The sequence below is a fragment of the Triturus cristatus genome, chromosome 8 (genome assembly GCF_964204655.1).
Source record: "Triturus cristatus chromosome 8, aTriCri1.1, whole genome shotgun sequence".
Classification (NCBI taxonomy): Eukaryota; Metazoa; Chordata; class Amphibia; order Caudata; family Salamandridae; genus Triturus; species Triturus cristatus.
The window spans coordinates 1,425,609,152-1,425,633,406 of record NC_140591.1 but is presented as its reverse complement, the minus strand read 5'-3'; the positions used below and the strand labels follow the sequence as shown (position 1 = coordinate 1,425,633,406).

General features: G+C 44.2%; 1 protein-coding gene across 10 annotated transcripts in view; it reads right to left on the bottom strand.

Moving 5' to 3' along the window:
- LOC146805867 (decapping and exoribonuclease protein-like) overlaps positions 1-24,255 on the bottom strand; it is a 142,175-nt gene that overhangs the window by 33,624 nt on the left and 84,296 nt on the right. For all 10 annotated transcript variants that reach the window (XR_014967926.1, XR_014967923.1, XR_014967922.1 and 7 more), the window contains one exon: positions 8,313-8,330. Coding sequence is in view for 4 of the 10 variants with exons in the window: in XM_085623196.1 (XP_085479322.1) it covers positions 8,313-8,330 (18 nt within the window). In the remaining 6 variants the exon portion in view is untranslated. The remainder of the gene's footprint in view (positions 1-8,312; positions 8,331-24,255) is intronic.

The following is a 24,255-nucleotide window of genomic DNA, read 5'->3' as shown; positions in this document are numbered from 1 at the left end:
GTCTAACCTGCTAATCTGAGCAAAGGAGACGTTATGGATCCTGCAGACTGTGCTGTGCTTGGTGCAGCTGTTAGAAACATGGGTTCTAATCTGTGAAACTCTCAGGTTTATACTTTATGACCTCAGCGTAAACCTCCCTCATAGAGTCGCACCCACTGTAAACTCTGTTTCAATTGGATTAAGAACTGTGATCTTTTTCCCCATTTGTTTTGTGTTCAAATACTTTTATTAGTTATTTGCATAATCAAATATATGAGACACTGATAAACACAGGAACAGGTTGTGCATTATTATTGAGTCAAGATTGAGCACGAGTAAAGGAAAGACGAGAAAACAGGAAGAAAAGAGCATAGAAAGCTAAAGCGAGAAGCAGAAATAGACTGCTACATCATATATGCTTCATCTTTACAGCCCACAGTTGAAAATAACATTGAGCAGTTAACTTCTCATATAAAGTAATGCAAGTGAGCTAATTATCTGTCCCTTCGAGTTGCATCATTCGGTGAGGTAAAAGATAGGATGGAGTGAGCAATAGAGAATATCGTTGTGTCAAGCTGAAGTGGGAGAGATACCATTCTAGGGTGGTTTGGTTAAGGGAATAGTTTTGTTGAGCAAGTCCTACATAGGTCTGTTGGGGGAACGCCAAGGTGTGAGTTGTAAGGAGATATTATGTGCTCCTCTAAGGAACGAGAGCCAGCTGTGCCACATAGAAGGACACTACACTAGAATTCTTCCATTTGGAGAGAATCAATTTACAGGCCAGTTTTAGCATCAAGTCTACGAGATTCTTATCTATTTCCATAGTTAGTTTTGAGACAAGTTGTCCTAGTATTATATGAGAGAATTCAGGTGAGGCGGTAATGTCCAGAATATTTATAATGAAATCAAAGATGTTTTTCCAGTACGATTGAAGTGTGGGGTAGTAAAAGAGCATGTGTGCAAGACCCTGTTGATCACAGACAGTCGTCTTCACTTGTGTGTCCAGAAGGAATTGGATGCTTAGTGGAGGGTGACGTGTCAGGAAGTTGAGACGATAAAGTTCAGGTAATTCACTGACTAACGCAAGAGTCTCAGTTGTGGCAAACCACGTAGAGTCTTTTCAATGGCAATCCATTCCATCAACAAGTCAGTTTTACTTGATGCCAGATACCTTGCTCAGAGCGCTGGGTGCTAATCTTTAGAAACTGGCCGCGATTGGGCATTGGTCTGTGGAACAATTCCTTAATTCATTTTTAGGCCTAGCCTGGGCAGTACATGCACTGCTCTGCGAGGCATGCTGTATTGAGGTATGGTATAGAAGCCCCGCCCATTTCCCACCCTTCTTTTTAATTGGCTCCTGTTACTGTCTTTGTGAAATCGTTACTTTTCATTTGTGAATAGGCTTAGTTGTCCCTCCTTGGTACCGCCTTGTCTGCATTTGTAACCTCCCATAACGAATGGACCGTTTACTGTGTCCTTACTGTATAGCTTGCACTAGCTGCTGGGGAGAACGTCCTACGAGTGGTAGCCGAAGAATGGGCAACCCCATCCCTTGGTGTGATTGTAGTTTTAAATCATCTTTCTACTAGTAATATTTATAGTCCTTGTGCTTAAAGGCAAAGTTTAGTTTTCCTTTAATTATTTTAGCACAACTATGTAGTTTAAAAAAAAAAAGAGAATACTTTGATATGCAGCACATGTAATTTTCATGCAGAACGTCCACACACATTCAGACTTGTATCTAGCCTCGGAGCTGCATGTGTATGTAGTATTTTTAGGCAGCAAATTTAATTTAGCAATCTTGTGGCAGCAGCCGTTTGGAAGAAAACCAATAGCATTTCTTTTAAGTCTGCCCCTGTGGCTTTGGCTTTGCTCATCCATCTGGCCATCTTGAGCTTTTAATGACAGTTCAATTATATCTCTGCAAAGAATGGTTGTGGCCAACCCATTCAACATTTAGATACAGTGTGTTCTTTGGTGGGGTAGAGCAAAATATCTTTATTGGTGGTCTAATTCTTATTAAACCCAAACAGCAAATCTTGATTGGAATATCCACTAGTTGCCTAGTTTTGTCAACAGTATTTAGCAAGCATTTGCAATGCAATAGGTTTCTAATTTGCAAGTGTTTGAGCTATTGGCATTGTAAATGACAATGCCTTTTATTTATGTGTTTTGAAAACCTACAAGCGCTGTGGAAACATGTACTTTGTACTTATAGTCCTTGATTACAAGAAGCAAGGTTGGCAGTGAACGAGGTGCAGTTACTGCCAGCCTTGCTTCTCATCAAGAACTATAAGTACAAAGTATGTGTTTACGCATCGCTTGCACGTTTTCAAAACATAAATAAAGGCCATTGTCATTTACAATGCCAATAGCTCAAACTCTCGCAAATGGTGACCTATTGCATTGCAAATGCTTCTTTCCCATGGGCTTGAAAGACAGATGGTAGGATCAGAAGTGGCAATATTATTTGCATTATTTATATCGTCAAAGAAAAGGTACCAGGTTACCCCTACTTTACAAGAGGCCCAACAACTATGGAATTGAGTCAGACTCAAAAGTGTTGTCAACCTGTTCCTCAAAACTCCATGGCTGTCGCATTCCGGGAGAAAATGTAATTACCCAAGTTGGAGAACAGCCCGCTGAATCTGGCGTTCGAGCATTGATGTACTCAACCATACCACCTATTTGCAACTTTCTAGTCTCCTGTCAAGTATTCTCCTGTTAGTGGAGGCACCGGGACAGTAGAAGGGAAGTCTTCACAGTTGCTTGGTATGGAATATTTGTGAAGGATGTTCTGCCATTCCCCCAGATTCCTTGCATCATGAAATGAAACAAGAACCCTACGCGATTGTCCTGTAGCACCTGGTAACTCTGGTTCATGGATCTCTAGAACCTATTATTATTATTACAAACACTTATAGAGCACATAGCTACCCGAAAGCATCCCACCTATCAGTAGGTACTTCAAAAGCCATCAAACCAGACTGGTAACTTCTAACCGTGGAACGCAGACAGATACTCTACCATAACCCAGCATCGTTGCAGCTGGCATCCTGCCTACTGAAGAGGCAGAGCTAGGCCCTCTTCCGGACTCTTGCTTAACGTAATGTAATGTAATGTAACCAGAATTTATAAAGCGCTCTATCACCCCACGTGTATCCTGGTGCTGAAAGACAGAGGTTGCTCTACACGCACACAGTTTTCCCACCGCAAGCGCTGCAAGCACTACACCCTGGGGAAGAGGTAAGTTTTAAGTTTTTTGCTAAACTGAAGGAACTCCTCTGTTTGTCTGATATTGGGTGGGAGATTGTTTCACAGCTGTGCCGCCGCACAGCTGAACGCTCTCCCTCCAAATCTGGCAGTTCTTGCTCTGGTGGTGCGGAGCAGGTGAGCAGTAGAAGAACGAGGAGTTTGTGATGGGGAGTGCCAGGCATATTTTTCCTGAAATGGCAGAGGTCCGAGTCCATGAAGGGCCTTGAACACAATACATGATGCTTTGAACTGGATCCTCTGGGCTAGAGGGAGCCAGTGAGGATCGATAAGAGCCGCGGATGCAGAGTCATCCCGCCTCCTCTTTAAAGCTAACTTTGCGGCAATTGTTTGTATTCTTTGCAGTTTCTTGATGAGGACATTGGGTGCACCGAGAAGCAGGGCGTTACAATAGTCCAGCCGGCTCAAGATAACGCTTCTGACTACTAGAGCCCCGGCTGACAGAGCTAACATGGGAATGATTTTCCGCAAGGCTTTGATGAGGGAGAAGCAGGTTCCAACTGTTTTATTTACATGTTTCTCCATACTCAGCTTGTTGTCGAAAACTACCCCCAGATTACGCACAGCAGCCACTGGTGTGGGAGGCGTATCTGCCAAGATGGGCCAGAATTTACCTGGAAGTGGGCAAGGGATTTTTTTCACTGTGCAGTGCAGTATTTCCGTTTTCCCACCATTAAACTGCAGGAAATTATCCCTGAGCCAACTAGCAGTCTTCTGCATACATTCGTGGAAGTCACTGAGTAATGTAGACTCTCTGCCCTCCAGAGACAGGATGAGCTGCGTGTCGTCTGCATAATTCACCAGCTTAATGTTATAGGATTTAATGATGGGAATCAGTGGTCTTAAGTCAATATTAAAAAGGATCGGGCTAATGGATGACCCTTGGGGGACCCCATGCTGAACCGTTCTAAATTTAGAAAGAAAGGGGGGGAGGGACACAGCTTGCTGCCTATTCTCCAGATAGGATTGAAGCCAATTAAGAGCAAGGCCCTCCAGCCCAAGTTCTGCAAGTCTTCTAAGTAAAATTTTGTGATTGACCGTGTCGAATGCAACAGACATGTCTAGCAAAATCAAAACAGTTGACTGACCTCTGTCTGCCCGCATTCGAAGTTTGTCCAAGACCACAACTAGTGATGTCCCTGTCCCATGGCCTGGTCGAAAGCCAAATTGCTCATCTTCAAATCTCAGATTAGTTTCCAAAAAAGTACACAGAGTTCTACTGAGCAGGCGTTTGAGAATTTTTACTGGGTATGGGAGGAGGGAAATAGGACGATAATTGTTTGGGCACTGAGGGTGAAGGGTGGGTGTCTTCAGCAGAGGTGTCACCAAGGTCTGTTTCCAGCAGGAAGGGTCTGTCCCGCTGCTCAAGGATTAGCTGCAGGTCCGATGGAGCTGTGGTGCTAGCTGTCTGCCTTCCAGACCTTGTGGGGAAGGGGGTTCATGGGGGATCCAGATTTGGTACTCATAACAGTAGTAAGAGCAGTCCAGACACAATCCACGACCACGACTCACAGGTCAAAATCGCAGAGATTCTCTATGTGGACGAGGACTGGAGCCTTTATCTGTCAGTCCCCTTCAATTCTTGTCATACTCTTCACAGCTTGTCAAGTTGGGACTTAGACATTTCTCAATTTGGATGCAACTAGTGGCGATCTCCACAGCGAAGGAGGCCTAATGTGCAATCACTCTTTCCACACAGATGTGAGGATTTATGAAGGGCTGCTACTGCCAGAGGCTGAACTGGGTGCAGCATGGAAACAGAACCCAGTGCAGGGGCTCTGGTGAAAAGCCCTTTTGCACCAGTTCTCGATGCATTCCTTCAATATCTCTCTTCAGAAGGAGCTCTACTACTCATGATAACCTCCAAGATAAGGGTTGGAGAGTTGAAGGCATTTACTATTCAGGAGCCAGACCTAAGATTCTTTAAGGACACAGCTGTTCTGTGGACAACTCACATTCTGAAAGTGCAGACTCCTTTCCAGCTCTGTCAACAAGTTGGACTTCTTAGTCGGTGGATTGTGAAGGGTAATGGCGCTCCTGGGAAATACGCAGTGATTATATACTAGTGTACAATTATGATTGCGGTGCATAAGGGTGGGGAGAGCCACCCTCCTCCCCAATGTGTGGATAACCACTGATAAACGAAACCAACAGTCCCTTTCACACGCCAACAGTATATATTATGTATCATTGACAATAATAAAAAACACTCTTGTTCCTCCGTTGAAACAGTCACTTCAGTATTATCTTGAGATCCTTAGCCAACACGTGTTTCGTTGTACTTGATTTTTGTGCGCAGCGACTTCTTCAGGGCTCTAATCTCTTTGTATGGATCTTCATTTCCGGTTGTATTTCCGACCCGGGATGGGTTATAGTACTCCAGTGATATTTGCACAGTATAGGGCTGAAAGACAGAGTTGACTGAGTTCTAGTTGACTCAGCGAAATCGCTAGGAATCACGCTGGATAAGAACCTAGACATGAAAATCCACATCAAATCAATGGCAAAAAGTGCCCGGTTTCACTTGAACTATATTAGAAAAGTGAAACCACTCATTTCTACGGCGGTCCTCAAATTGGCAGTCCAGTCCTTAGTTATTTCAAGGATTTAATATGGATGTACAACTTTAGCAGGTCTATCAAAAATTTCCACAGCACCACTAAAAGCATGTCTCAATGCGTCCGCAAGACTTATTAGCGGATCTAGGAAATACGACCATATCTCCCCACACCTGAAAGCTTTAAACTGGTTACCATACGAAGCCAGAATACAACTTAAACTAGCATGTATTACCCACAAAGCGCTCCACTACAAAACACCAAGGTACTTAGCCCAGAAAATTGAGCTATCAGGAGGAAGCAGACCAGCCAGGAGTGCCAGAGTGCTGTTGCTGAAACCATCCATTTTTCGGAAGAAGAAACCGTATGACAGAGCTTTCTCTGGAGCAGCCCCCAGAATCTGGAACTCCCACCAAACACTAGAAAAATTCCAAACACGGCAACATTCAAGAGGGAAGTGAAGATCTTCCTAATGAGAAAGTTCCTTCCTTAGGCAAGACTGTTCATCACCAGCATCGTGATATAGGTGTTACGAACACAGAAAACCAACGTATGGACAGATAAACCAGTTAAGCTGAGAATAGTCTTTAATGGTACTGTACTACTCGGGACTTGTTTTGATGTAGAAATCACGGAAAAAAGACACATCGGAACCATTTGTATAGGAATACTTTTACACCTTGTACAATAATCAGTTCCAAAATTTTTTATTTGAAACCGAGAAGATAGACATGTACAGGAATATTATATATATATATATATGTTAATGCTGCTATACAAGCTGTATCTCAAACCTACCTCATGTAACTGTGAAGTGCTCTGATACCCAAGGGTCACGTTCGAGCTATATAAAACTCTATAAATAAATAAAATAAAAATAGGCCACAGTGATTACTCTGTCCAAGATTTAGTGTATTCCAGAATTATTTTTTTTGTGTGGATCTTGTGTGTGTATAAGACAGAAATCCATCATGAAGAATAACGATGTAGTATAGTAAAACCACTCTTTGGGGGCTGAGTGAGTTCCTCTTGCCAGCAACAAAGTCTTTGCTGGATTAAACACAAACCCTCTGTTCAGTAGCAGGGCTGTCTCCGGCATGTCCGCAAAAGTCCTACTGGGGACACGCCGGAGGCAGCCCCGCTGGAAGAATTTTGGAATACAATAAATCCTGGACACAGTAATCACTGTTGCCCTATACTGTGCAAATATCACTGGAGTACTAGAACCCATTCCGGGTCAAATAACCGGAACTGAGGATCCATACAAAGAGATTAGAGCCCTGACAAAGTCGCTGCGCACAACAATTGAGTGCGACGAAACACGTGTTGGCTAAGGATCTCAAGAATAAACTGAAGTGACTGTTTCAACGGAGGAACAAGAGTGTTTTTTATTATTGTCAATGATACATAATATATACTGTTGGCATGTGCAAGGGACTGTTGTTTTGGTCTGTCAATAAGCTGTATACCTTCACTCTACTGTGGCCGATAGGGCCCTCAGTTCATTTCACATAAAATGTCACATTACATAGTAGTCCCCAAGTACAATTCGAGACTTCAAAATGTCGCTCATATAGATCTAAATACTTTTGTATATCAGATCGCCTATTAGTGTCTATTGCTGACGCATCTGCAGAAGAATATCGAAGTAAGAAGTGACCGACCGGACAGCAGCAGGCAGTATATTGTCAGGAAAATGAATAATAATATCTATAAGAAAAAAGGGAGGACCATGATGGCGACTGATTTCTTTGCAGGTTTCCTCTTGATAGACATTTGTTAAGCAGTTACTCGAGCCACAACAGCCACCCTTTCAAGCCACTACTGCTGTGATGTGCAGACAAAACCCGAGACAGCAGTAGGGCAAGCAGTAATGAAGAACCTTTCAGCTAAGCTAGGCCTCATTCCTATTGTCCAAGTATGTTTTTTAAGCACTACGTTGTCGTCATACAAGCATGTGAATCTATGAAGGATCCAGGTCGAGGGATCTACTCAGATGCAGAAATTTTTCTTCAGTTTTGGCATTTTTCATAGATTAACATGCAACTCTCCCTAGTTTCCTTTTATGTGGTTCTTCCTATTTGTTTCTTTTTTCACTTTGGCCTTAAAATCTTGAAATGTGGCAGCCTTTGTGGGGAGTTGAGGTCAAAACCTTTCCACTTCCTTAACTTGAGCTTGGATCACATAATAAGGTTGAGAGGCTACTCTCCTGACTGTGATAGCTGATTGTTAACTGGTACTTACCATTAGTAGACAGGATTCCCAATCTGACTATAGGGAATATATCGAACATGTGAATCTATGGAATATTTCAAAACTGTGTGGTGTAATCACTGGCAGTTCACTTCTAATTCCCCTGAAAAGACGATCAGGCGACAATCCGTTGCAACAGGATCGCCATATTATATTAAGTTAGCTGTGTCTCGGGGTTCTGAACAAGGACAGGAAGTCATTTAATGAAAACAACATTTTCTTCAAAGATTAATATGAAAATTCACTTACCATTGCTTGTGTTGCAGTCTGAAATCAAAGAGAGAATGTAATATGTTAGCGGAAGGATAGCATTTATCACAAATCTATTTCATCGTTTGGTCCACTAAGTGTTGTGAGTGTGTGGACCTCATCTTCAAAGACCCATCACCCTTGAACATGGCAGGACAAAGGGAGCACTCATAGCAGACTGAAAAGGAGTGTCTATAAGATTCAGAGCCAACGGTGCCTAGTTATGGTCTTCGATGATCAGTCTTTGGGTTGCGAGCTGCTATCTCAGGGAGTCAGTCCATCAACTCTGAAGCTGGTCAGTCGGACCATAAGCACATCTGCTCCCACTTACTTGCGGGCCTTCGGGGAAGAGTTTCCTGTTTTAGGTTCAGAAGCAGCGGATGGGAAGGTCTTACATGTTCTGTATTTTTATTGTTCTGATTGTGGTTGTCCACATTAGGCAAGTAGTGAAAGGATTTAAGTAAAACGTGTCTTTTCCACCAAAGCACTCAAAATGTGTTTACTGTGCAGTGTCACAGCGTCACCTCACTGGTTTTCAGTAGTTTCTGGTGTGCTTGATGCCTTTAATAACCATTTATGAAGTTTTCATTACATTCTGAGTGAAGATTAGGCGTAGGAGGTAGAATTTAAAAGGAACTTTGGTAAAAGGAATGAAATGGGGTTAGTGTTTGGAAATAACATTAGAGGCTCCTCTCCCCTCCCATGTTTTCTCTTTATTTGAGAATGATTCTGGCTAGATTGTGCCGAGAGTCCGCTGAGTGTGTTTGGTAAATGGAGAAATGATAAAGTTGAGGGTTTGCACGCAGTGATACAGAAGAATCTGTAATGGTCGCCTTTTGAGCAGACTGGAAGGGGATGGATTTTGCAGTGGCGCTCTTGCTCTTCCAAAATACAAATGTTCAAAAAGGTATCTTTTTAATGTATTTGAAGTTATTGGCAAAGGGAAGACAGAGTGAGGCTGAAGTGAGTGTGCTCAGTAGAAGCATGAAGTGCCAGTACACCAACAGGGAATCAATGGACTTAATCCTTGGAGAGTTCCCACCCAGGTAAATCCATGGAGTGGCCCCAGAGGTGGCTCCATGGAGTAGCCCTCAGTGATGGTTCCATGGAGCAGCCCTCAGTGGTGGTTCCATGGAGCAGCCCTCATTGGTGGTTCTATGGATCAGCCCTCAGTGGTGGTTCCATGGAGCTGCCCTCAGTGGTGGTTCCATGGAGAAGAACTCAGTGGTGGTTCCATGGAGCAGCCCTCAGTGGTGGTTCCATGGATCAGACCTTAGTGGTGGTTTGGTTTCATGGATCATACCTCAGTGGTGGTTCCATGGAAAGGCCCCATTGATGCTTTCATGGAGCAGCTCTCCTTGGTGGTTCCATGAAGCAGCCCTCAGTAGTGGTTCCATGGAGTGGCCCCAGTGGTGGTTCCATGGAGCAGCCCTCAGTGGTGGTTCCATGGAGCTGCCCTCAGTGGTGGTTCCATGGAGCAGACCTCAGTGGTGGTTCCATGGAGCAGCCCTCAGTGGTGGTTCCATGAAGCAGCCCTCATTGGTGGTTCAATGGAGTGGCCCCAATGGTGGCTCCATGGAGTGGCCCTCTGTGGTGGTTCTATGGAGCAGCCCTCAGTGGTGGTTCCATGGAGAGGCCCCAGTGGTGATTCCATGGAGTAGCCCTCAGTGGTGGTTCCATGGAGCAGCCCTCAGTGGTGGTTCCATGGAGCAGACCTCAGTGGTGGTTCTATGGAGTAGACCTCAGTGGTGGTTCCATGGAGAGGCCCCATTGATGGTTCCATGAAGCAGCCCTCTGTGGTGGTTCCATGGATCAGACCTCAGTTGTGGTTCCATGGAGCAGACCTCAGTGGTGGTTCCATGGAGCAGCCCTCAGTGGTGGTCCCATGGAGCAGACCTCAGTGGTGGTTCCATGGAGTAGACCTCAGTGGTGGTTCCATGGAGTGGGGCCATTGATGGTTCCATGGAGCAGCCCTCCATGGTGGTTCCATGGAGCAGACCTCAGTGGTGGTTTCATGGAGAGGCCCCAGTTGTAATTCCATTGAGTAGCCCTCAGTGGTGGTTCCATGGAGCCGCCCTCAGTGGTGATCCCATGGAGCAGCCCTCAGTGGTGGTCCCATGGAGCAGACCCCAGTGGTGGTTCCATGGAGCGGGCTATTGATGGTTCCATGGAGCAGCCCTCCGTGGTTGTTTCGTGGAGCAGACCTCAGTGGTGGTTCCATGGAGCAGACCTCAGTGGTGGTTCCATGAAGCAGCCCTCAGTGGTGTTCCCATGGAGCAGACCTCAGCGGTGGTTCCATGGAGTGGGGCCATTGATGGTTCCATGGCGCAGCCCTCCGTGGTGGTTCCATGGAGCGGACCTCAGTGGTGATTCCATGGAGCAGCCCTCAGTGGTGGTCCCATGGAGCAGACCTCAGCGGTGGTTCCATGGAGTGGGGCCATTGATGGTTCCATGGAGCAGCCCTCAGTGGTGGTTCCATGGAGAGGTCCGTTTGATGCTTCCATGGAGCAGCCCTCCGTGATGGTTCCATGAAGTAGCCCTCAGTAGTGGTTCCATGTCGTGGCCCTCAGTGGTGGCTGCTAGGAGAATCTCTCCCATGGTGGATCCACAGACTGGCCCCACAGTGGGACCTTGAAGCAGTCCCAGCTGTGGATCATGAAGCAACTCTTGCAGTTAACCAGTTAATGTCCTGGACAGATAATATATATAACTCTTAGCTCAATCAGCATATACACTGGTAGGTCTGCATAATGTCCTAGATGCCAAAGCCGAGCAAAGTAGCTGACCCTTTTCCATATGATATGGGCTTGTAGTGTGATGGTAGACTATTGGAGTGCAATTGTATCTGAAATGCAAGAGGTGTCTGGCCCCTTCAAAACACCAGTCCAGAAAATATATTTGCTGGTTCCGCTTCTGCTGCTTAAGGTGACAAAGATCAGCTACAAATTGGTTTAATTCTGCTGTTGGCCAAGAGGGGTGCTGCTCTTCACTATAAATGCATCTCGTGGCCAAAAACTGGCCTTAGGGAATGGACTCTGGTAGAGTAGAATCATATGGCATAAACAAGGACAGACAACAAACTTGACGATGACTTGCAAGAATGACATATGCTGACTCAGGGACGCCCTTTCTCTCCAGACACACTTCAAAAACAAACAATGGACATGCATCAAATAGATCTAATACACACTATAATTATTTACTGGAACCACATTAATTCATCTCAAGTGTGAGGTTCGCATTGCTCTGTGAGCCTGATTGTGCTAGGTATTCGGTAAAATATGATTGATATATCTGTCAAATGTGTGTGTTGTGAATCGATTTAAAAAAACAAGTAGCCCTTTGAGTTGGACCAGTGAGGAGCCTCTAGTAGTCCAGTCATACAGCTGCACCCAACAATGTTTCCACTAAGCGGCCCTTTGTGATGGTTCATCGACCTCCTAATGCTTTAGAGTCTCAGTCCTATCCCCTGTGATAGATCAGTGGACGAGGCCCCAATGGTTTGGAGGGTTGCAAACATTTGTCTTTGGAATTAGGCGGAAGTTGCAGTAAACCAGGGAACCCAAGGATCACTGAGGACCTTGGGTAAACGCATGTACAAGAAACACTGGTCCCACAATTGAAAACAATACAATCAACACAAATGAATCAAATGGTTATTTTAATCATTCATTAAAATTCATCATATATACAGAACTTTTCTTAAAAAACTTTTACTTTGTCACGACGCAGTGGGTGTGTAGTAAGGAATGTGCTCTGTGCTCTCATCAAAGTGATACACATCTGAACAAATCCAGTGATCAAAGTTGTGTATCTTAAAAACAACAACAGCACAGCACATTTATATATAATATAATATAATCTATCGAGGGTTCTTAGTGGTAGTTGATGACGTTTCGTTCCCTCAAGTAGATGGGGGGACCATCATCAGGTCTCCTAAGATAAAGAGGAGCCAGAAACAAGCGAAATGAAGGAGAGGGGTGATTGAAAGCCTCTATGGGGAAGAAAGGTAGTTGTCCCTGAATCCTGGTCGGTCAAAAGAACAGGTAACAATATTGTAACTGTGATGTCTGTTCAACTGGAATATAGCTTTCAGAATTTCTATAAGGAAAATTATAATGAGCGGGAAATACTGCCAATTCCTTGATATAGGAGGTAATGTGGGGTTCCAAAAGTCTTTACTGTATTTTCCACCAAAGCCGAAAGAAACCAGCATATACGCACACAGAAATTGTGTGCACTGCGTCGGAGCGCGTGTGAGCACATGGTACTTCACCGGGCTCAAAAGATAACAGGGGATGGTCCATGGAGAGCATGTCTGCATGCCTGCCGGGTTTAGGCTGCTTAAACTGAGTACTAGGTGGTCACTTCAAAATTAAGTTGCCAAATGAGGCTTGAAGTGGTCGTGACCTTTAGTGCAGCGCAAGGAGGAATGTGAGCCAATAGGGATTCAGAAGCTCACCTAACCCACCTGAACTCAAATAATCCTATCAGTCTGGGGAATAAATGCCCAGCAACAAACCCATGTCAGAATCCCACTTTTGGAATATTGGTGGGTCATTTAAATTTACCTATCAATTCTGAATCATACAGATTCTTAATTGTGAGGTTTGTTCGCAATTGTGCTACTGTTGCAGAGTCCATACCCAGCTGCAATTTCTTCATCAATCAATCAATCAATCAGGGGTTTGTAAAATGTGGCTACTCACCCATGAGATCAACGACGCTGATTGCCTGAGGTGGCAGGGTAGAGTGTTCCAGGTCTTGGCGGCGAGGTAGGCTAAGGATATTTCTCCTGTCCTGTTCTTGTAGATTCATGGGACGGAGGCCAGGGTGAGTTGGGCGGAGCGGAGTTGTCTGGCGGGTGTGTGGAAAGCAAGGCGGGGGTTCAGCTATTCAGGTCCCGCGTCTTGGAGGGCCTTGTAGGCATGTGTGAGTAGCTTGAAGGTGGTTCTCTTGTTGATAGAGAGCCAGTGGAGTTGTCGGAGGTATTGTGTCATGTGGCTACAGCGAGGGATGTCAAGGACCAGTCTGGCTGTGGCATTTTGCACATTCAGTAATATCCTGAGCTGTTTCTGGGTGGCGCCGGCATAGAGTGGGTGACCATCTTTCTGGATTCTGCGGGGAGCCACCTGAAAGTCTTTCGAAGCAGGCAGAGCGTGTGGAAACAGAATGAGGATACTGAGTTGGATTGGCTGTTCATAGAGAGCGAGGAGTCCCATATGCTGCAGAGGTTGCCTGCATGGTCCGTAGGGGTGGGAGGGCTTCCTAGTGCGGCGGGCCACCAGAAGTCGTCCCAGGCTGAGGGGGTGGATCCCAGAATGAGTACTTGATTTGAGCTTGGGGTAACTGTCTTGTATCCAAGTGGCAACGTCCTTCATTCTGTTGTGAAAGTTGGTTATGGCAGCTGTGGGTTCTTTGGTGAGGGAGATGATCGGCTGTGTGTCATCAGCATAGGAGACGATGTTGAGTCAGTGGCTGCAAGGGAAGCCATGTAGATGCTGAAGAGGTTGGGGCTCAGAGAGGAGCCCTGGGGCACTCCGTAGCTGATCTCTGTAGGATCTGAGAGGCACTGGGTAGTCTGACTCGCTGAGTCAGAAAGGGGAGGATACAGTATGGTGCCTTGTCGCGGATGCCAACATCATGGAGTCTTGTGATTAGGGTGTGGTAGAAGATGGTGTTGACGGGGGCTGAGGTCCAGTAGGATGAGGGCTGTGGTTTCGCTCCGGTCAAGGAGGGAGCGGATGTCATCGTTGGCAGTGAGGAGTGCGGTCTCAGTGCGGTTGTTGCTTCGGAAGCCGGATTTGACGGTAACCAGGATGTGGTTCTCTTCAATGAACTCAGAAAGTTGGGCGTCAATGGCCTTCTCAATGACCTTGGCTGGAAAGTGGAGGAGGGAGATGGGTCTGAAGTTCTTGAGGTCTGTTGGGTCGGCGGACGGTTCCTTCAGCAGAGGGTTGATCTCGGAGTGTTGCCAGTCGTTGGGGAAGGTGGCGGTTTTGGTGAAGCAATTGATGGTGCGGCGAACCTGGGGGTAATGGAGGCTGCTGCACTATGGAAGATGTAATATTGGCATGGGTCCGATGGGGCTCCGGAGTGAATGCTTTTCATGGTCTTGAGTGTGTCATCTGTGGTAAGAGGAGTCCAGTTGAGCAGGATCTGTTGGGGTGCGGCGTGTTTGTGTGCGGTGTGGACGGACATTGTGGCAGGGTCTTGGGTGTCAAAGCTGTTGTAGATCTGCCTGATCTTGTGGTGGATGAAGGTACTGAGTTTGTTGCCGAGGTCTTGGAGGATGGGATGTCTGTGACATCACTGTTGGTCCTGGCGCCTCCCTTGACGATGGTGAAGAGTTCTTTGCTGTTGTGTGCGTTGGCGTTTATTCTGTCCTAGAGGGCCCTTTTCTTTGTGGTTTGGAGGAGGAGGTGGTGTGGGTTTCCAGGGTTTAGTTGTTCCTCCATCTCTTCTAGGACCGGAAGGGGCTCGTGAAGGGCAGGAGTGAACCAGCTGGCTTTCTTGAAGGGTTGCTTGCCTGGTGTCTTCTTTTTTTTTTTTACATAAGATTTATATTGGCAATATAACAATCGTCACTTGCAGATCGTCATTACATACAGTTTGAATTCTGAAAGAGAAAAACGCTATAGTATATCCAACATCACAAGTAGGTATTACATTTCAGTGGTTCTTCTTTGCGGCATTTCAAGTTCTACTGTTGGCGATATGCAGAGTTCCCCCCGATAGACATTCCAGGCCCCCCACTTTTTGTCCCACTTCTTAGGGCATCCTCTAGTTTTGTAGACTTCTTTTTCAGCTACCATACATCTGTCCATTTCCGCCACCCATCCTATTAGCAACAGCTTTTCAGCGGCCCCCCCCATTTCATTGCGATGGCTCTCTTAACCAGGGTGTACCCCAGGGTAGTAAATTGTTGTTCTATGTCTGTGAGAACATTTGCTTCCCAAACGTTCAGGATTCCCAGAGGGGGTGTCCGTACGAGTGGATTCCCCAGTGCCTCTTGCATCTTATTCGTAGCTCGTTCCCAAATGTACAGTATGTAGGGGCAATCCCATAGTATATGATAAAATGTGTCAACTTCATTACAGCCACGCAAGCAAAGCGCATCTAGTCGGGTCCCTATCTTGGCCAATGTCACACTGGTGAGTTATTTTCTGTGTAGAGCCTTCAGTTGGATCATTTGAAAGCGTTGGTTAATGGCAGTCTCTCTAGGGGACATCAAGGCGGTTTGCCAGTCCTCATCGTCGAGTGGTCCTAGGTCTAATTGGCATTTGTCTCTGAGAGTAAGGAAGGGGTCTGGTAGGTTATTACACAGCTTGCGATATGTAAGGGAAATGGCCTTGGTCAGGAGGGGCTCAGACAAAAGTCTATCTTCCAGAGGGGACGTATCTGAGATAGTCGTCAGGTCTGTTAAGGCTGTGTTATGCGCATGTCGGATTTGTAAATATCAGAAAATTTCTTTTGATGCCAGTTCGTGTTTCACTTGTAATTCTTTGAATGTGAGTATTTTCCCTTTCTGTAGAAGGTCCCCAACAGTGGAGATTCCTATCGTATCCCACCTATCAAACCCTGCTTGATAGCATTGTAGTCCCAGTTGCTGAGATGCCCATAGGGGTGTAGCCTTGGTCAACCTCCCCTGCCATCCCAAGCGATTGTTAGCTAAGTGCCAAATGGAAGTCATGTGAGCCATTGGTCCCAAGTATCTCCCCTTGTGGGGTTTGGTGTATAGGGTTCCCAAGTACCCCTCACGTCCAGTCTGATATCTCTCTAGTCGGAATGCCACGTTCGACGGGGGACTGTATAGCCAATGGTTAGTTGCCACTAATTGTGATGCCAAATGATAAAGGCATAGGTCTGGGAGTGCGATGCCTCCGTCGTACCAGCTCTTCGTCAGTTTCCCTAGGGTGATACATGGCATCCCTCCATCCCACAACAGTGTCCGAACCTCCGCCTCCACACTGACAAAATATGAGTCGGGGATAGGGTATGGGCAATTTTGGAGTGCATGATTGAATGAATCTTTATTGTTTAAGTTAATTAAAACCATAAAAATTCCAATAAAATTAAACAGTCTGCAGAGGAACATATAGTGTACATATTAAAACCATTAATTACCATTAATAAAGTTTACAGCTTTTGATGACATCATATCAAGACAGTATTAGCACCAATGTACATACATGTTAGACTTACTGGTTGTCCGCTGAAAAACCAGTTCCGTTTTAGATAAAACAATAATTAAACAATGTATCAAAGGTTTCATCTCTTTAGTAAAATACCATTTAAAATACCAGTTCAAATTAATTTTTCATATTAAAGTAAAAATTTTACCAATCTACGGTTAAGTCGCGGGTCATATGGATCAAGACACTTTAGTATAGCAGATCTGCAGGTGCGTATGCCCCTATCTTTAAAAGGATTTTTTAACAATAAAAGATGATTTAATTTTAAAACGGGACATATACAGATCAGGTGAACAAAGTCCTGCTTCAGAGCACCACATAATGTACATGACGGCGGACCACTATATGTCCAAAGGGGTTGATCAGCATTAGTCGGTAGTGCACCAAGACGTATTGCTAGCAATTTCCTTTTTAGATGAACGGAATATGTTATGTCCAAATAAGCCGCTGGTTGTAAAATCGTATAGGATTGCAGTACCATCCAGGCATGAGAGCGCTTGCTGAATGTTATTTTGTCCTCCGACCACGAGTGTCTTTTTGCTACTTTATTTATTTGTCGTTGAAATGTTGTGAGTGGTAGATTCAAGTTCCATAACTCTGACACCTTTGTTAACTTTATTGATAACTGCAAATATTTGTGATAAGTTGATCGTGAATTATTCTCTTGAGCTTCCCAAATGGCACTATTAAGCGGATTCTGGCAGCCTAACCGAATTTTATACCATAGTTTTATTGTCGCATACATTCTTGCAAGATGTTGCTGCAGTAAACCAAACTCTAGCCGAATCTGCGCAGGAGAGGAATTTCTCGGTAAAGCAAATACTGTTCTATATGCCTTAATTTGCATTCTCTCAAGGACTGCTGCTCCCTTGCTATATTGAACTTCAGTAGCATAGGCTAAAGTCGGCAAGAGCTTCGCTTTCACAACAGCCAATAATGGTTTGAACGATGGACCGCTTAAACTCTTCGCTATTGAGCAAAAAGTATATATCAATCCATTTCCTTTCTTGATTAAACCATCATTATGTGTTTTAAAGTTAAATCTGCTATTAATACTTACTCCGAGGTATTTATAATTTGTGATTCCCACCAAGTTCAATTTGCCTAGTTTGAATTGTTGTCGTACCTGCAAGCGGTGACTTATTGTCATGACCTTAGTTTTCGCTATGTTTATTTCTAGTAAGTTGTCCTTCGCGAAATTGCTCAATATGTCAATCCCTCTTTGAAGCCCTACTTTAGTTTGATTTAACAAAACTATATCGTCCGCATAGGATAGATGCATTAATTGTAGGAGGCCTAGGCATGGCGGATGTAAGTTCGCCTGGTCCAGCTTGGGGGAAAGATGGGCCATAAATAAGTTAAACAGGTGAGGGGCTAAAACTCAACCTTGTTTCAGGCCATTTTCTGTTTGTATTTTCCTCGTAAGTCTAGAGCCATCTGCTAATTTAACTTGAATCAGGTGTTTGTGTACAACTGCATTATGGCTCAGAGGGTGTGCGTTGGAAGCCCCCACTGCCTTAATTTGTTCCATAAAATACCTCTGTCTAAACGATCGACTGCAGCTTTGAAGTCTACAAAGCATACATGTAGGCTTTTCCCCTGTTGTATGATCTTATCTGCCATTAACCTAGAGCTAGGATGTTTGTAATTGTGCCCGAACCCCTACTTAATCCAGACTGATTTATGGGGATTATGTTATTTGTTTCGGACCAATGTACCAAATCACGGAGAATTAGAGAGGCATAATATTTAGCTTCTGAGTCCATTGGCGAAATCAGTCAATAATTTGCTGGATCTTCCAAATTGCCTCCTTTATACACAGGGTTGATTATGGTGCCCTCCAGCTTTCAGGTAAAATACCAGAGCTGCTCACCTCATTGTATAAATGCATCAAAGGCGTAGGCCAGAAATCCGGGTCCAATTTGAAGATTGCCTGTGGGATGCCATTAGGTCCTGGAGAGCCATCCATTCTACCTAACCTTATTGTTTTAAGAACGTCATCTATTGTAAATTGCGAAATGGAGTTTTCAATCATGCTGTTTGCTGTTATTTTTACATCATAGAATATACCCGATGTCTTACCAGCAATATAAGGTGATTTAATCTGCTCAGTTTGACTATGTAAAATCGGTTGGATAGTGTCCCTAGGCATTAGCTCTAAAATTGCATTTTCATCCTTTGTTGGGAGATGTTTAATGATGTTTATAGATTCCTTTCTCTTTGTATCCACCTTCCCAAAGGTGCTTATTAAATGTTGCATCCAGACCTGCTCTGAGAGGCAAGCAGCGTTAAGTATTTTTTTTTCAGGTCTCATGAGGCAATTAACCTGCTCCCAGAATGCCTCTGCATTTGACTGTTTTGCATTAAAAAGCAGCTTAGACCAGAAATTGTCTGTTGCATCTTTCTGTTCTCCCAAATTTCCTTTTTATACTGTTTTTTAAGAGATTTTATTTTTTCCCAGGTACTGTTAGAGACAGTTTTTGCCTTTGTAGATTTTACCAATGCTCTCAATTCTTTCCTTGTGTTCCAAGCTTTATTTCCACATACATTTAAGAGACATCTGCCGTGCTTTCTTGCCACAATTTCTTGTAGGAGCATCATTTAGCAGATATCATTGAAAAGTTTCCCAGTGGGGTACAGAGACCCTCTCCTGGGATAGTGTGTTATTACCAGTTCCTTTGCTTTGACAGCTATATCAAGTAGGGTATTGGTCGTCCATCTTATACGCTTCAGGTCAATTGTTGATATTACTCCTACTGACGGCCGGGCTTCCCTGAGCCTTGGTGGGGGGATTAATAATTTGAGTCGCTGATGTGAATGATCACTTTTGACGGTATATTTAATGGAAAAGTCCTTTACTAATGCGAGCAGTGGCAGGGTAAGTATTGTAAAGTCTATAGTGGACTGTTCCTTCACCCCATAATATGTAAAGTTTGGAGGAGTATCACTCTGAGTTCTTCCATTATTTACTCTCATACCAAGGTGTTCTAAGTTTGTCACTAGATTCTGCCCTTGCCGATCGATTCTCCTAAGGTATGGTGCAGCTTGTGTTTTCACAGCCCAGATTTCATTTTCCGCATCTATGTGACCATCTTCATCTGGCGTAAATATTAAGTTAGAATTAAAATCACCTGTAATGATTATTTCACACGTGGAGTTCTCGAAACTTTTTTCAGTTATTACCCTAACTAATTTGCTAAATAGTGCCTTTTTCCTCTTATTGCTTGGGTGTGCAAACATATTTATAAGAATGATGGTACTTGCTTCACTGCACTGCCCCAGCCCAATGCTGATCAGCTTCATGTCAGATGTTGTTGCTGGCAACTGCACTGATGCAGTATTTAATGCAGTAGAGATGTAAACGGCTAGGCCACCCTTTGGCCTGCCATATCGTTGAGTTCTTGTTGCCTCTACATGATGTAAGGTGTGTAGCCTGCTACCTGTACCGGCGTGATCAGCCAGGTTTCTTGAAGGGCGATTAAATCAAAATGTCCTCAGTCGTCCGGTGCCGCGTTATGTTGAAGTTCTTTCTTTGCTCCTGCAATATTCCACGATAAAAGTTTTAAACCTGGCTGGAATTCATAATTGCTGTCATTATCATGTCATTCTCTTCGCTTAGCCATTCTAGATCCGTCATTTACCACATCAATTTTCCTTTGTGATTCTATCTCAATGCCTCTCGAGTCGCCTCTTGGATTTTTTAGTACAGAATAAACTGAGGTTGTACTTTGTGTATGTACACGATTGTTAGGTGCACATAACAGAGGTAAAGGATAAGATCTCTTTGCAGGTTTGAAGAGTGTTATGCCCCAGTCCTTAAACTGCTGCTCTGCTTTCAAAATTAATGAGTCTGACTCGGATGACTTCCATGTAGAGAGAGTTTGCTCTGTTTGGTTCATTGCTCCCTTGTTGATAAACTCAATAGAACAAAGATCGGTCGTGTTAAGGTGGTTCAGTGGCGGGACAGCTGCCATTAAACTCAGAATATTACCTCTGTTCAAACAATCCTGAGGACCTTGTGATATTGTGGAATGAATATGATCTGATTATTTACATTCTGTATTTGCTCCTGATTACTTAAATGAGGTAACTGATATGTGGACTGGTCCAGATTCATTGGGTGTAGTCCTGATGGTTGCTGCATCATGATACTATTAGATGGCTTTATTTTAACTAGTATCCGTTCATTTGAATCCCAACTTGACTGTGGTGCTTTGTGTAATACTACTTCTCGTTGTTTTACATAAAGTTTATTATTTGGTTTATGGATTAGGGCTACGTCCAATTTTTTCTCCTCTTTCTTTTTTTCAACTACTGCGGGCACTGTATGTTGACCAACTGTGAGTCGGCCTGCATGGGTTCTGAGCTGGTTACTATATTCAGTGCTACCTTCCATTGTGAGGGTCTGCGTCCTCTGATCAGGGTCGATCTTTGTTCCTACTGAGATGCTCTTTATTTGTGGAATTGACTGGTGATTCACATACCTTTTTCACAGCCCTGATTTCTCCAAATGGTTGTTCCTTTTGCATTGCATTCCCCACAGAGCAATTTTGTTCATCCATAAGCTCCTGATTAATTAAGGTTTGCTCCTTGAGTTTTGGGGCAAACATTGGGTAGAATCGATTCGCCATTTGGATCACACTTCCTTTATATTGTTGATTTTTCCTGGCATTCCTAGCACGTTTCTTCTGCCTTTTGGTCTGTTCAAGATTCTGAAGTTTGCCTGGATCATCTTGTTGTATTATCATTTTCTCAGAGTCTACATTACTAGTAGCTGAGATACTTGATGTTGATGAATATTTTGATAATTTTAATGATTTCTGATCAGCTTCACTGAGATCATTGAATGGGGTAAATCTCTTTGATTCCTGTATGTTTGTTAGTACATGTGCTTCCTGCGGCTTCGTTCTACTGGCCTTTGCTATCTCTTGCTGTGTAATTCCAGACGCCGCATTCAACTTTTTAGTCAGTTTATTTTCATTCAGTATACTCATTAAGATTACTGGTACAGTACTTAGTTTGTCCACTATTGGCCCACAAACAGAATAGCCCTCTATTGTATTTGTAGCAATTTTGCCTTTCTGCAATATAGAGTCCATCAGCATTCCGACCTTTGAATTTATATCAGCTATATGGCCTGCGATTAGATCCATTAAGGTAATCTGGATATCCATTTTGTCCGACTGCATATTCAGAGCATTGACTGAGGTTTGCAAAGAGTTTAACAGTACAGTATGTATTTTTAAAAAATCTTCAATTTTTATTTTTGAATCTTCCTCTTTAATATCTTTTTCTTTTGTTGTTATTAGTGTAGTCGCTTCACTTTTCCTTTTTATCTCTTTTGGTGGTGTTCTACTACCCAAAAAGCAATCGCTGTCTTCAATGTCCGCCAGATTTATTCTCTGGTCATTTTGAAATTGTTGCGCATATAGTAGATTATTATCATCACTAATTGCTTGATCTAGAAGGCTTGACATTTCAATTATTGCTTGCTTTTCCTTTTCCGTTTGATCTTTTACTGGATTGTACTGGTATTGAGTGTCAGGGATTTTTTTTTTAATTGAGACTTCTGATGCTTGAGTTATCCCTACATTGTTTGTTAGTAAGATTGATTCAAGCCATAGATCATTTGTTTCATTTGCTTTATTCAAACTCGACGTTGGATTTAGGTTATCCTGTTGTACTTATCGAGTGCTTCAATCTTGGAGTAGAGTGAGTTAAGTTTGTAGTATGAACTTGAGCATGTATCACGTGGCTGTTTTTTACAGGGATTGTTACTGGAATTATTGCTTTTAAGTCTTCACCCTGATCATTTTTCCTGCTGGGTTTTGGCTATTATTGAGGGTTTCCACTACATCTTTTGTAGTTAGACTTAACTCTGTATTTGTATTTAAAACCACTACCGTAGAAGAACCCTGCTTTTGTGGGAGTAATGGACTTAGAAATTCCACGCTGTCTCTGTTGCATGAATAATTGTTGCTGGGTCCTTAAGAAAGGTAAACTTGCCTGTAGAATTCATTGCACCAAATATTGAATAATTGGGAGACGTTAACGCTGGACCCTGAAACTATAAGATTTTTAGTAAGGGTTTTCAATCTCTTGGTAGTTTTCCTTTGATTTGAGGTTTTTTCTGTGTTGCTTGATTTCTTATCCTTCCAGATCTCATTATCCCCAGTTACGGGTTTAATGCGCAATTTAGGTAGACTCGTTGGAGTACTGATGATACCTTTTATTCGTTGCCCTGATTTTGCCACACAACCACACGACCACCAGGCAGTTTGTTACAGCAGGCACTATAGGGCCAATATCCTGTTTTCCTACTGCATTGACTGCCTTGACCTCCCCTCCTCTGACCTCTGGGCCTCTGAGCCTGGACAAACGCTCTGTATCAGATATAAAGTGGCAATATGCAGCTAAGGATGTCAGTGCTGTGGGAGAGTACCCATGCCCAGTACACCAAGCGCCTTCAGGAAGTGCATTTCTTCCAGTAGCAAAGTACGGAGTTTTAGGGAGGAAGGGAGTATTTGGTGCATTAGTGCTACTTGGTGCTCCATGCACTGAGCTGCATAGTCTGTGCTCCACTCCCACTCTGCCCCCACTCACCGCTCTCTGCTCTGGTTCAACTCTCCCTTCTTGCTTCGTCTCCGTTTTATGTCTCCGTCCCCGAACTATATGTCCGGTTCGCACCCGCTGAGTCACCCGCTGTGTCACAGGCGCACTGGTGCACTGGAACACTGGTGTGCTGCTCCACTGCTCCCCCTGTCTGGTCCGTCCGTCCGCCCACTCTGCTCCACTGAATGCGCGTGGACGTAGGACTCGCAAACCAGGAAACAAGATTCATGAACCACCGTCAACCGTCTCCGCCGATCCAATTTCCCAGCCCCACCACGCTCGTTACTCCGGACTTCTCCACAATCGCAGGCGGCGGCGTGGAGAAGGGGCGTGTGGAAGCGGCGGCGTGAAGAGGGGGCTCTGACCCATGAGTCAAGAAAAGCTACGACCGCCGCTGGTCCTGTTAGACTTCCTCACCGTGCTCTGTACGGCGCAGCGGAATCTCCGATCTGGATTGATGAGACTGGACCCAAGTGGTCATGGAGTGCATAAAGGAACCTTGGCAGTGCTAGCACTTTAAACAGGGCCGCACGACCTAATAATGACAATGGTAACGATCTCCAATGTCTGACGTCTTCTCTAAATCTTTTCAAGGGAGCGAGGAGGTTTTTGTCATAAAAGGGTTTGGGGCCTGGGGTGATAAAGATCCCTAGGTATCTAAAACCAGTCTTGGTCACCTCTACATTACATCCTTTGGGTATTCTAAGCGTGGGGCCATGAAGAACAAAAAGTACTGATTTTGCCCAATTGATGGCATATCCAGAGTATTTGCCGAAGTTGGTAAAGATATTGAGCAGATTGTGGATCGTGGAGTATGGGGAAGCTAGGTAAATTAAAATATCATGCGCGTATAATGATAATTCTGTCCTCAGTGTCCTCGTCCCATTTTAGGCCTCTTAAAGCTACGTCTCGTCTTACCCATGTCGCCAGCGGCTCAAGAACAAGCACGAACAGCAGAGGGGATAGGGGGCAGCCCTGTCTAGTTCCCCTGCGTAGCTTGAACTCCCTCGAAGTAGGATTATTCACCTGCACCTGTCCGCGGAGGTCAGTATAAAGCAAGCGAACCCAGGCTATAAACTTAGGTCCAAAGCGTGCAAGCACTTCAAAAAGATATGGGGATTCTATAGAGTCGAATG